Raw genomic sequence first — 14,603 nt, 5'->3', positions numbered from 1 at the left:
TTTAAAACCAAGGCATTGTAATCATGGTTTTTAGAACAGAATAAGAATAACAAGAGCAAAATAACTACATCACCTGTTCATTTTAGTTGCAATAATGGTTTGTATCCTGTCTCAATTTCACCATTTAATATATTTATAGCAACTATATTCTAGGAAGCCATATTGGCAGGAGAGAACCACCGAATAGTATTTATTAAGTCTTATTGCAGTGAATTTTCCAACTGGTTGTCCAAGGTTCAAGAAATTTAAAAGATAATGTGTAGTGCTTTTTATTAGATATGTTGATCTCTGATGGATTGTGCGTTGGTAATAAAATGGGGATCGTTTTAAGCAATATAGCACCAGAGATCATCAGTAGATCATTACTAAGTTTGTGGCGTAATGAACGTTACTTGAAACAAAAGTCCGGACAAGTAACATAAACTCGAACCGAAGGAACGATACTAAAATGACATGGTCAGCATCTCCTGCTATAAATTCATCCACCCCAATACGATTTCAATTATATAGGTAGCACAATTCAAAGCGACCAATACGTCCAAACCTAGAAATAATGTCAGAAGAACATTATTATTTAAATGGGATCTATTAAAATGTTAAAATAATACACGCAAGTTGTTTGTGTTCGACCAAATACATTGAGTTGCTGTGTTGGATTTTAAAAATACCACCGACCGAAAATTATGCTGGGGAACTCAAACATTGAAAGTATTAGTCAATTTTTAATTGCAACTATATAGTGATGGTTTAAATTGTCAATCCTATAAAATGCGGAGCTGTAATAGTTTTTGAATTGGGTATACACTTGTTAGTAAAATTACAAGATCGGTACAATTCAGAGTTCAGTTTGAATGGGTTTCCTTCTCATGATGAATTTCGATGATGACCTTCCATTACAAATGATAAAATCTAATTTAAAATGTTTCATCTTGTGTCCCATTTTTTTTAAATATCTGTTTATGGAATGTTGTGCTTTCTTTAATCACTTTCAAGAGAGTTTTAAAATTTCGTCTCTATTTGAAGTTTCTGGTAGAATCGTTGAGTTTTCAATATCCACATAAATAATACAGTGATTTTTATTATATAAAACCTCTTTATTTTTATAATCATTTCCTGCATTTTAAAACTTTTAGTTGATATACACATGGACTTAAATCTCAAATTATGTAGTATTAGATTCTATTTGTGACTTGGTATATTTTAGAGAATCGATATAAATCCATTCCATTGCTCTGAATGGCGATATCAAAGTACAATCACTTTGTCCAGAATAGCTTTTCGTTGGCTGACTCATATCAGTATGGAATCTGGTAGCTGTTACAAAGAGACCTGTTTGATTATAGTTGAGATCTAATTGTGACTTAATCCATTGAAATTGTGATGAAACACTGACGTCCTCATTGAATACTATTTGTCTTCCTCTTGATGTGTACCTTTCCTTTGCGATCGGTGACGATTTGGCAAAGGCTAGTTCATAAGCATTCTAAAACATATTGGGTCTTTAATAAAGTATACGTCACAATCTATGTTACATTCATATATACAATGTTTTAAATACTATCCTTGAATCTGTTTTTTTACAGATGGATCATTAAAAATAACAACCTTGCTTGAAAAATATTTAAAGCAGAGAACTCAATTAAAAGAGGCCATACCAAAAACAAACAGAATTGCCTTACCTGTCGATTTAAACATTCCCGCTTTAATAAAGGTTCCTGAATTTGATCACGGAACAATAAGACGGGTGACTAACGCGGAGCAGAATACTCTTTCAAGTTCATGATGTACCTTTTCCTGTGTATTGCCGACGATTTAGCTGTCAGTCATAAATTATTTCTATTATTTCTGTTGTCTGAACTTTGTGTTCGGCGATAGTTTAATTACAAATTGCAGTTTCCAAACAGATATTTTACCAAATCCGTTGTTTTCAATTTGTCCTTTCCTTTTAATTACCAAACATTTATTCTAAGAATCATTTGCATAGTTAATAAAGATACCGTTCATATTTGATAATAACATAATTTCGTTGGGAAAAAATAGGTCTGACAATACCTGGTTGACTTCTTTACAGGATGCCGATATTCCGAATTGGCTGGAGGGTAAAATCGTTTTGACAGCCTCTTGACTTTTCATTGTTGCTTTGAGTTGTAATGGACTCAGAGGAGATGTAGTTGAATCTAGAGGATTTGGTTGCATCCATAAAGTTGTTAAACTTTCAATTTTTACATTATCTGACGGAAGTAAGACAGGTAATTCCTTTGGTAAAATGTCCAGTGATTCGTCTTCGTAGTTGATAAACTAATAAATTAGAGGTTAATTCAATTTGAACAAAAACGCTTTTCACGTTTGTAGTTTTGATAAAAGTGTATAAGTGTATAACATATAAATCATAGTGAAAAAAGTCTTTTAATGAAGAAAAAAAAAACACAACACGTTATAAATTTTATGCTTCTGAAGCACTTTTTTGGGTTGATCTTTACCAGGATTGCTCAAAGCCGAATATTTGAAAGCCAAGATGGTGTTGACATGAATATCAATTATATGGTCATTTTTATAAATTTCCTGTTTACAAAGGTATGAATTTTTCAAAATAAATAAGGTTTTCTTATCCCAGGCATATATTACCTAAGCTGTATTTGGCACAACTTTTTGGAATTGTGGGTCCTCAATGCTGTTCAACTTTGTACTTGTTTGGATGTATAACTATTTTGATAGTGACATTGGTGAGTCTTATGTAGACGAAACGCGCGTCTGGTGTATTAAATTTTAAGCCTGGTACCTTTGATAACTATTTATAACGTTCTGCGTGTATGCATAATTATTATTCGTCTGACGTTGTCCTATTCAGAATTTATTATGGAAACCTACTTGCTCAACCATTCATTTATTCATTTATTCATTTATGACGGTTATGTCAGATTGTCTTTGTATGTTTTAAGTCTCTGTGATATGCTTACACAGTTTGTGCTCCCAGATCCCACTAACTGCCACGTTTGACAAATCTGTAGGTTCTGATAGCTCACCCAATTTTGTCAATATAACTATAAACTACTGTCTGTACCAGGCGAGGAATAAGACAATCGATTTTCATTCGTGCCCTTAATTGATACAGTGGAGATTTCGTCAGCTTATATGGACTCCCCCTTCGTTGAATTATTGGAGGTCGGTATTTTTGTTCATGCATTTTACGTACACATCAAATACTTTTGTAGGATACAATCCACTTAGATCATGACAAATGGCTTATCTTCTGCTAACAATAAAGTGATTGATTTCTACTTTAACAGTTCTACTGAAAAAAAATTATTACCTCAACATCTGTTATATTTTTCAGACTGACAACGAGTTCTTGAGCAGTGTTAGTCCAGTGTGAGGTAAAATCCGGATTTTGATCAAGAGCTTTCACTTTCGAGAGAGGCTAAAATGATACCAACATAATTAATGCGCTTCTAAAGCGGTGGCATGTTCAAAATACAATTAAATGTATTAACAGATTAAAACATTAATTTTTACAGAATAATTTGATTGAAGTATAAACGTGAATATTAAAAAGAATAATTTGATTCGAACTAAACCTATAATTTTAATTCCAACAAAAAATGTGAAAGCAAGATCCTTATCAGACACAAGTACAAAGTATAACCATCTTTAGTCGAAAAAAACATAAAAACATTCGCTTAGGAAAAAGGAAACCAAGATCAACAACAGTTAAACAAAAAAATAAAATTATATTCACCTGCATCATTGTAGCAGTTTTAGTATGACCGTCTTCTAAGTTGTTTTTGGCTTTCGTTACATTGGTATCTGTTTCATTTCTGATGACTACCATGAAAGCGTTCGAGTAATTAGCTATGGTATTATATGCTACAGATTGAGATACCTCTGGATTTAGATCGTGGTCAGTTACAGGTTTGGGTAACGGACCCGAAGCGAATTGTCCATGATTTATGCTCTCCATTACCACTACAGGTGTCCTGTATATTTGCTCTGGATCGCTTTTTACGTCTTCTTGGAGTTCCCTGAAAATAAAAAATAAAATATTGCCCTTTTCAAACCTTGCATTATTGGAAAATATAGTCAAGATGACATGAAAAATACGCTAAATGGACAATCTCAGATTTTCAATGACAATTATTTTTATAGTTTTTTTTACTGAAATGTCAGCCGTATGGCGCATTTTTTTGCCGTGTTTATTTCACAACTGATACGCTTTGCTATAAAATGTGTTTAATGGATCTTACTGAACAAGTACGTTCTTTCTTGTTAACGTTATACATGGTTCCATACAGGATTCTTATCACTAGTAAGTCGTTTTCATAAAAATGTATAGCAATTTTTTTTTAAAATGTATTAACAATGTTATTTCTATTTTTTTTATTTTAACTTTTTTTCCATTTATATGGCTATTATTGCATGGCTTATATTTGCTGTTATAAACAGGGGCGAAAGATACCAGAGGGACATTTAAAACTTACACATTAATTAAACAGTATATGAAAGTAAAAAAACAAACAGCGTCTATTAATCTCACTCGAATGTATCTACGATCCTTGTTATTCTAGTTAATCCATCTAGGTCTCCGCTTATGGTCAGAACTGGGAATGGATACTCTTTTAGTTTGTTGTTCTTGGTAATGTAAGATGCGAATAACAACACTCCATCTAAAATATGGTTCGCTTTTTGTCCATAAAGGGCTACAACTTCACCTATAATTAAACTTCACATATAGTTGGTGATAATTCAACATAAAAAAGAGGATATGGCTATTTTAAGTTCGGTCTGATAGATTTTTTTAGCACTACAATTCAACGTTTAACTAATCTTCTCAGAACATGCAATTTTTTCCTATGCCTTAATTTTATAATATACATGTTTGATTTATCTGTTGATGTTTTAGCGCCACGTTATGCAAAATATGTCAGATTTTACTTGTGGAGGAACCCGTTGTACCCGTAGAGAACAAACACCCTTCAGCAGAAAAAGTCGCTATCCTAGTCAAGTAATATCCTAGTCAAGTAAGACGTAAAACGCACAAATCTGCCTCGTACCTGGTTCGAACTCTTCATTTCACATATACAGTAGGTATTATCAATATCTAAATATTTATATCATGAATAAGCTTTTAAAACTCATACTATTGACAATGAGTTCGCTGTGTGAAGGCGTTTAAACGCTAAAAATATCTTAATTCACCTCGCTTTACGTCGTGCAAGATAGATGTTTAGAGTCAGGATCTGATGTTCAATGTCACGTTGGGTACTACTCTAAACCAATCAAATATTTATTTAGCTATCAATAATTTTAAATACAGTGTTATATTATAATGTACATACCTCCAAGACTATGTCCAGCCAAGAACACTTTCTTCCCTTTATAACCTGCCTTTTGTAACTCATTAACAGCTTTTTTAAATACTATAGGAAGTTGGAGTGGGTTAGCAAGTTTATTAAAAAATCCGTCTAGTAAGGCAACCCATAATTTCAGATTACTATTCTTCTGAATAACTTCGGCTGTGGAAAAAAATGTAAGTTATAGCTAAGCAGTAAGTTATAAATGTATCGCACGCAAAGGAGAAAGTAAATTATAACATAGAGTTATTATAAGTACAAGTGGTTTGAAACTTTAGTTCTCGTTTTCACTTAGAATTAAAGTTAAAATTGCGGGGAAAATCACTGTTATTCAAAAATCTGATTTTACTGAAGAAATAAAAAAAAAGACAATCATAAAATCGATAGTTTTAAAGTATTGAGAAAACGTATTTATGTTAACAGTGAATCAAGTTATATCATTTGTCGCCCGTTGCCCAATAAATTATTTGGTGGAAACTTGCTTAAATGCTTAAAACGGCATCCTCCATGATTCTTCCGCCTGAACAAATGTATAAAAGTTCTTATTCATATAAATATATCAATGAAGCACTTTATCAAAACAACAACTTGACGTGCTTCGATAATATAGTACCGAAGAGGTATTTTCAATCCCTCACCAGAATATACTACTTGAATATATATCAGTAAAGAAAATGCATTTCTCAATTTATGGCAAATATTTCAAACCTTGCCATTATAATTTTGCGAATTAGATAACTCAGTAAAGCCTGTGTTTTCAAACTGTTTAAAGGGGGACAGCGATTCCTCATTTTAAACCTCTTTATGATCCATGATCATCCAAAACCATGCGTAGCACTAGACCCCAGATCTCTATTTGCATAGAGGCACTGATTTTTTTATTTGCTCATGTCAAAGGTCATAACTTATTTTACTTGAATTATAAAGAAAGTTTTCTGTTGTGTTTTGACTCAGTTCTAGTTTGTAAGTTACTGTTATGTGTTACCTAGTCTGAAAAAGGAAAAAGGTTGGGGGGAAAGAGGGGGGTTAATACCAAAAGGAATGTAAGAATTGTTTGGTACCGTTTTTACTTTTATCATATCAACGTTTCCTTTATCAAATCACGTTACCTTAATTAATCTAGTTCAATATCAGAACTATATTTCCAAGATCAAAAGTCAAAAAATGCTTTTGTGGCTTTTAAATCTCAGTATTGTGTTCTATTACAACTCGTTGCAGTCTGAACTACAGGTTTGTTTTGTTCAAGTAATCACCCCTAATTCAAACTTATACGTTAACTTACCTAAAGGTTTATATGCTGATCCTGAAATATACGCTCCAGGAACGATAATTAGTGCAGCTTCTGGTCCGGTATTGTTTGGCTTCAAAATTTCAACAGACAGGCTCGAACAGAAAGGAAGTTGCAAAATAGCACATAATGCCAACGCATGGATTTTCATTGTGTCTTGACTGCCTAACACAGATACCGTTTGTGATGTCTTATCGAATCAAATGTACAGAGCTGACAAAATTTGACCATATGTTGGTTTTCCACTTGTATGTTTAGATACAGGTTAACAGAAATTAGGTTTGGAAATTTTGTTTTGGTGAAACCCAATCTTACGCAATAAGGCGGTAATTTCTTTTTATTACTTTTTTGAAAATTATACCTCATTTAACTACTTTATTTTATTTTCTCTTTTAATATCTGGCTATTTCTATAAGTTCAGTAAAGATCAGTAAAAAAATATCCAAAAATGGTACATTATTGTTTTCTGCGAAAATATCGAGTATCAAAGTGTATACCAAAATTAACATGAAACACTACGATTTTGCAGCTAGACGTTGTCTTTACGTTTCACTTATTTTGTCCTACCTGTGTTTTAAACTCTACATATTGAGAATTATTGATTAGGAGAAATCAATAATTCTCAATATGTAGGAGAAAAAAGGAACGTTCGACCTCAAATAAATTTGACTAGTTCTTCGTTAAATCCAAAATACCTGGTAAACTACGTTCTAGTCTTTCCTCTAACTGTTTGCTATTTTATTGTATTTGTACACATACCGAGGATCGGATTTTATTTTTTTGCTGTGTTATGTTATCTAGAACTAAACAAAAGCATACGTATTACATATGAAAACTTATTTAATCATAGATCTATATAATAAAGAATAAGTATAAGACATCTCAATCATTTAAGTTCGAACTCCTGCAGATAAAGCTGACCATAAGTCCTAATCTTATTTAGCTACTTTGAATGGAATGGATTTAGGCTTTGTGTATTTAAACGCGATTCTGTTTTTTGTTTTATTATTATTATTCTCTTTGTAATTCAGTGTGGAGAAGCTAATCTGAATGCGTAAATACTTTTTATGCATAGCAAATTACTAATGTCTGCTCGCACACAAATAAGGTTATTTCATATTCATAGCACATTTCTAAAAAATACAGAAACCGTATGCAGATATACCTGTAGTTAATTTTAAAATTAAGATAATAAACAAACAAATTCCTGCAGGTGTTCAAATTACTGAGATGATAAATAAAATGAAAATAAAATGATAGAACGAGCAATTGAAAAAGCAGAATAATGTTTCAAATAATTTGAACAACTATAAGTAACGGAGCATAATTTTACCAGCAACTAATTTGAGTTCACATACAAGGATTTCTTCGAGAAGCTATAAAGCAGTCAAAATTCCGAATTACTTTACTTTCAAAACTGTCATATTTGTTTATACTACGGAAAACAAGGATTCGGCATGTCTTAATTGTTAGGATTATAAGTTTTGATTTCAAATCAATACTGCAAATTTCCAAAGCTTCACATTTTTTTTTTAGATCCATTGACCCTTTAATTATACTTAGCTGCTTCAACCGGGTTCCATCAGGTCAAAGTCATCAGCATTGCTATATATTTCTCATACAAGCCAAAAAATAACAGTATTAAAATCATTGTGACTCATTAGCATATAGAGAGAAATCCGTTTTCATTAATATCAAATTATATGTAATATACAAGACTGTTTGCTCAAAAAGTTAATCCACTATAACTACTTTTCGATATTGTAAAACTTAATACAAAACTTTGAAAAAGTGATTGAATTCGGGGTGAATAAAAACACTGCCGAATTTTATCGCCTACCAATATTATATATGTTTGTCCAAGTGAAATAATCTAAATATTGAAGTAGTTCATTCACACAAGAGTACATACAAGGGGTTTTGTTTGCAGAAGTACGTCAGATGAATGCAAATCTTAATCCATAAAGAAAAAAACTTGGCACGGTAGTAGATCGAGTGTAGACTTGTATATAGTACCTGACATTTAATTACATATCTATATCATATCTCTATTTATAAGGTCGGATATGTATATCCGAATATTGTGATATTTATTTTGAAATGTTTTGATTTGTTTATTTATTTATTCATGTGTTTATTTGTTTATGTGTGTGTTTAAAACTACAAAATGGGTGCATTAAAATCGAAATTCAAAGGATCTAAATCTAAATCTAGCCAAAAGGCGAAAACGAAGATTCATTTACCCGAATCGAGCTCAGCTAAGAAAACTGTTGATCCAAGGCTGCCATTCCAGACATACAGGCAGATATTCAGTTTGAGAAATGCATGGAAAGCGGTGACCCGTTCCATGGAGGAAACTGCAAAGGAAAACCTAATGAGGTAACGTTGTGACTACAATAAAATTCATTATAACTGATGATAGGAGTTACTTTATTAACTTCTTTAATGCAACTTCAAATTACATACTAGTACTCGAGGATATTGACAAGAACTTGATTTTCTAATATACTGATAAAAAAAAACAATGAATGTAACTATCTATGAAAGGTCAGATTCTTAGTTGCAAGGAAGAGGCAGATCCAATATTTCGGTTATTATTTTGATATGATATGAATATTTTTATAACGTTACGATTGACCACTTGACAATTTGATATTTCACGTCTGAGCACTCAAAGATTTTTTATTGTTTTATGATATAATAAAATTGTATTTTTATGAACTAATGTTGATCCAACAACAAATACAAGTAGAGGCTTTGTTTAGTTACGCCTTACACGAATGATAGATATACAATCTAGCATAATGACTTGTATTCATCAAATTTTATTGGATGTGATTATCATTACATGATACGGTATGCAACTTAGTAGAAACAAGCAATTTTTATTCGCAAACACTGGATACTCGAAGTAATTTTTCTATTTTCAAACTGTTGATTTGACAGTGTACAGTAATTTTGATACAGCGTTAGTTGAAAAAAAAACGTGAATTGAACAAATAACAAGATCATAGTATGTTACAAAGTCGTAGTCATTTTTGTAGCTATACATAATAGCTTTCGTGTATTTCTTTACCGTTTTTTTTTTTACCCTTAGGATATTTATTTGTGATTTATTTCATCCATTTTTTTTTTATTATATAAAAATCTGTTTAAATTGTTTTAATCTAATGTGTTTGTTGGAACGGTCATATACACAAGTCTAAACACTTCTTTAGATGAATCGAAAGTAAATCAAATCATCTTCGAAAGATTTTGATTTGATAGCAAAATTAATGTTTGTATCGCATACACAGACTTTTGTTAATCCTCTTCAAACATTATGCCTGAATGCATACACATATAAGCTGATCTTATTAAAAAAGTTTACTTTTAATTAAAAGTTTTGGGATTTGGTTTGCAATTTAAATATTACGATGTTAAGGCAAGTGTACAGGTGAAAATAATCCTTGGAGCTCAACCTCGGGTGAAAAAGTAAAGCCTTGGATCTGTAACTGACGGCGAAACTTTCAGTTTCAACATTAAATTACTTCCCTTTGAACACAATACTGGTTCAAAATACCACTTTATCGAACGAGTCGACGGGTAACCAAAATATTATTACAATAGAATAGTTTGAGTGTAGCATATTTTCTTTTTTTCCAGATTTTTGAAGAAACATGAGCAATATGCAGTATATTTCCCATCTTACGATACTAATAAAAGTGAAGAAGACATTAAGGACAGTTTCGAATTTGAAAACGATGCATTAGAAATATTTGGACTATTTGACGATGTTGTAAATAATTTAGAGGAAGTTGATAAAGCATTGGTAGAAATCAGTCATGTCTTCTCGACAAATGAGAAAATATCAGAAATACTGAAGGTAAGGAAGTTAAAATAGGAGATATTAGACCAACACCATGTTCACGTCTCGGTGCCATACTATCTGTGTCATAGGCGGATCCAAGGGGGGGATCCCAGCCCCCCTCTTTTCTTGGTTGATTATATAGGGAATCACTGAAGCATGACTGGAGCGGGTCCCCTTAAGTCAGTGAGTGGATTTCCCCTTATGAAAAGTTCTGGATCCGCCACTGTGTATTTTGGTACCTGAGGATCAATCTAATTAAAAACATATCTCTCATCGCTCCTGTTTCTGATATGTCGCGTGGGAGCGACATATCAGAAACAGGAGCGATGAGAGATCGGTTTTTAATTAGATTGCCTGAGGATAAAATATATATTTTATCAGCTCATGTATATATGGACTGAGAAACGGAATTGAAAAAAAAATCAAAAAAATCTTTGAAGCTTGAAATCAGAAACAGTAATTGATTCCAATTGTGTGAGATAAAAGAGACCGATATCGAGCAATGAAAGTAATACGACCGTCTAAAATCGAAATTTATTATTCTAAATTACGCAATTCAAAAATACATGTTTCATCGTAATTGAAATCTTAATTATCAGATCGAATCAAGACTACACTTAAATGAAATAAAACCTTCCTGCATTGAAATAGTACTTAACATGAATGTTGTCCTATATCTTTCTTACTTCAGCTTAGCAAATTTATAAAAAGTGACCTTGCATTTTAATTAAAATTGACAGTTTTAAGGTAGCATAATACAAAGTTTTTCATCCCCAATCAGACATCTTTAAACTGATGTAATTCCACTCATCTTTATTTAAATTTTATAAATGAGGCACCAAAAGAAAGAAGAAAGATTAATCTTTCAAATTGTGATAATTTCATTATGACATAATTATTACATAATTAATTGTTATTTAATTATGAAAGCAAAAGTAGGTGCTTATGTGAGCGTGTAGCGTTAATCTTAATCCCGATTATACTAAACATGCATAGTTTATATATATATAGTTTTGATGTTATTTTCTCATATAGTCCAGTATTAAACTATATCCCCTTCCGAACGTTCATTTGTTGTTAAATTGGTAGCAAACAAACGCCTTAATTAAAATTTTGATAGATGTATGGTTTCTGCAGAATTTATTTTTTGTTGTAAAGATTAAAATAGTAAAGTAACTCTATAGTTCTTTGTTCACGACCAAACAGTCATAAATCACTGGACAAATTGAGAATAAATCGAACAGAGACTATGAAAGATCCCAAAGTTTGAGATCTAATTTCTATTTACAAAGACCTGAGAGGGGAACATTGACAGGAAATGTTATCTGTAAAAAAAAATGGTATTTCATGTCACTTGAAAAGTTTTGAAAACAAATTGCCAAAATGCTTCTTGTCTTACACATTTTCGTGTCCCTCCAAACTATGTTCTACCACTTCAATAATGGTCGTTCATTCTCCCTTTGTTCTTTTTCAGGCAATGGATCCGACCTTTATGGCATTATTATCAGAGATTTTGGGAGATCGTTATACAGAAACTACCGAAGAAAACTTTCGTTTACTTTATGACTTTGTTTTGACAGAAGGCGAAAAATGTATAGGCGGCAAAAGTTAATGAACATATGAAGAGTAATAAATCTACGTAAAACATTGTAAACTCTGATAAACCGAGCATGCAGATTCGGACAACCGTCAAAGTTACATTTCATTTCTATGAGAAAATAGCGATTATTCGATGATACTATTGTATACCTCTAAGGAGTGCACGTTATGAACACGTGTGTTCTATTTTCTAATTGTTTGTCTTTAAAAGATATTTTTGAGATTTTGGCAAAAAGAATACTGGGCCCAGTTTCACGAAGCTGTCTTAGGACTAAGACATGTCTTAGGATGGTCTTACGACATATCTTAGTCCTAAGTGGGTTTCACAAAGCGGTCCTAAATTAGGACATCTCTTAAAGTTGGTCATAAAGTTAGGACAACGCGAGAGGTGTCTTATGATGGTCTTAGGATAGTTATACGTTTATTTATATAAATTACACTCATTTTTAACTTAATTTTGAAAAAAAATATCTTATTATTATCTAATTATCTATTCTCCTGTTCCTGCTTAAAACATATATACATTGACGGATTATCAGGATTTGTCAACAATGAAAATTCGATGTATTGATATAAAAATTGCACGATTTTATCTCTTAACCTTTTATAACCAATAAAGTCGAAATTGAATTCAACTCACTTGTACCAAAACAATGTCATAATTTTATATTCTTTTTTTTTAATTTTGCATTGAAATTTTCATATTTATATTGATGTATTGTTTAAAGATAATTTATATATAAATTACTTTTTTTTTTTATATTTATTTTGCAAATTATGTCATTATATTAATCAATACGTTTAGAATAATTTATGGTAAGACATACTACATTTACCTGATTTTTTTCCGTAGATCATATTTATATTTGAAAATTTAAAGAACTTGCGACAGGTTTAGGATGTCTTAGCTAAGATGATCCTAAGACAGCTTCGAGACGAGGTCTGAGATATGTCCTAGGATAGTCATAAGAGGATCATAAGACATGTCCTAAGATATGTCTTATGACATGTCTTAGGATAGCTTCGTGAAACCGGCCCCTGATTTTTATCACAGTCACTTGTTTCTGAAAAATTACCTGTATACACATCAACATAACAATTGATAGCAAGGTATAATATAGGTAACTGCTCTCAGAGATAAGTACTAGTGGTTTTTGATGTATTATACTTTTCATATTCAATGAAAACTTAAACGTTGAATACAATAAAGATGCATTTATGATATTCAATTGTGTCACAAAACTTTTTTTAACCGACAAGGTCTGACTCTGAATTTCATTTTAGAAATTTTAACAGCTCAAGTCAATCTGTCAATTCGCAGTGGTTTCCCTTTGGCTATAGATTCCTCATTAGACAAACACGTTGTCATTTCTAAAACATGCGGAAATTTTTTCAAATTACTTCAATTTCGATTTAACAGATGACTAAAATACTGAAAACAAGAACAATATGCAGTTATGATCATCAGCGCGTAATTAATGAGGGTGTATTAGATATATATATCAGTAACAAAAAATGTTTATAGTTCAACCCAGATGACAATTCATTTACTAGTATGTAAATAAATAGATATGGAAAGATTACCAATGATACAACTATTCACTATAGTCAAAATCACGTGGTTTGTCGCAACTATATGTCACCTTAAGACCTTCAACAATAAGCGAAACCCAATATGTATAGTTAAAGTTAATGACAAATTTATTCAGAAGAGCAAAACCTAATTACCTTTATATATATATATATAACATATTATATCGACTTCAGTTGGCTCTACTCGTGAATTTGGAACAAATATCGGGTACGCTCGAGACACAATGATGACATTAAAAGTTTGAGAGCATTTAAGCCAAAATTGTTGAAGATTAACTCTGTCATGATTTTTAGATTTGGTGCAATTCCATAGTTCATAACTAACGAATTACAATAGAAGATATTATTTCGATAAAGCCATTACTGTAACACTTGGTACTGGACAGATGAAGATCTTCGGAACTGTAAAACACCAACATCGGTTCCGACTTATTGTCAACTGCTAATATAAATGTCTGATATTCATGTCAATGTGCACCACAAAAATGCTTTGCATGGAAACGCCTCCATTTTACCAATGCTAAATGATTGATAAGCTAAGCATTAGAAACTTGAGCACGAAAACCACACGAGACATGCATCTGAGCTCCAAAACGACCAAGCATAATAAAATGAATGAGTGCGGAGGTTTCATTTTAATTAGATTGCACGCAATGGTCAACAAATGTACATACTAGTTTTTATGACACAAAGAAAAAACAATTGCTACTCAGACTTTGTAAAACGTCACTCGTGTCTTAGCAGCAAGTTGATCAACCAGAGGTATGTCAAAGAACGTCTCGTCATTTTCTAAAAATGAAAGTTCATCGGAAGATACCAATACCTTGTTGATAAATATTTCGTATCAACTTCACAAATAATAAACGACTGTCTTGAGGTATAGATTCTAGGATCTGAAGTTATTTATCATCTTAATAAAGTGTTA

At 31.7% G+C, this 14,603-nt stretch overlaps 2 protein-coding genes across 2 annotated transcripts; one reads left to right on the top strand and one right to left on the bottom strand.

Moving 5' to 3' along the window:
- Positions 1–1,073: 1,073 nt before the first annotated feature.
- Positions 1,074–6,833, bottom strand: LOC139516001 (uncharacterized). Its single transcript, XM_071305804.1, has 7 exons — positions 6,631–6,833; positions 5,334–5,510; positions 4,532–4,706; positions 3,737–4,019; positions 3,311–3,418; positions 2,053–2,298; positions 1,074–1,483 (listed from the first exon to the last, which is right to left on the bottom strand). The coding sequence occupies exons 1-7, from the start codon at positions 6,785–6,787 to the stop codon at positions 1,163–1,165; spliced, it is 1,467 nt and encodes a 488-aa protein (XP_071161905.1). The 5' UTR covers positions 6,788–6,833; the 3' UTR covers positions 1,074–1,162.
- Positions 6,834–8,650: 1,817 nt separating this feature from the next.
- On the top strand, positions 8,651–12,140 carry LOC139516000 (hemoglobin subunit alpha-D-like). The gene is made up of 3 exons (XM_071305803.1): positions 8,651–9,015; positions 10,282–10,501; positions 11,961–12,140. Exons 1-3 carry the CDS (start codon positions 8,804–8,806, stop codon positions 12,096–12,098), a joined length of 570 nt encoding a protein of 189 aa, XP_071161904.1. The 5' UTR covers positions 8,651–8,803; the 3' UTR covers positions 12,099–12,140.
- The last annotated feature ends 2,463 nt before the right edge of the window (positions 12,141–14,603 follow it).

This window comes from Mytilus edulis, chromosome 3, assembly GCF_963676685.1.
Source record: "Mytilus edulis chromosome 3, xbMytEdul2.2, whole genome shotgun sequence".
Classification (NCBI taxonomy): domain Eukaryota; kingdom Metazoa; phylum Mollusca; class Bivalvia; order Mytilida; family Mytilidae; genus Mytilus; species Mytilus edulis.
Note: the sequence above shows the minus strand (reverse complement) of the source record. Positions and strands in the feature narration are given on the sequence as shown.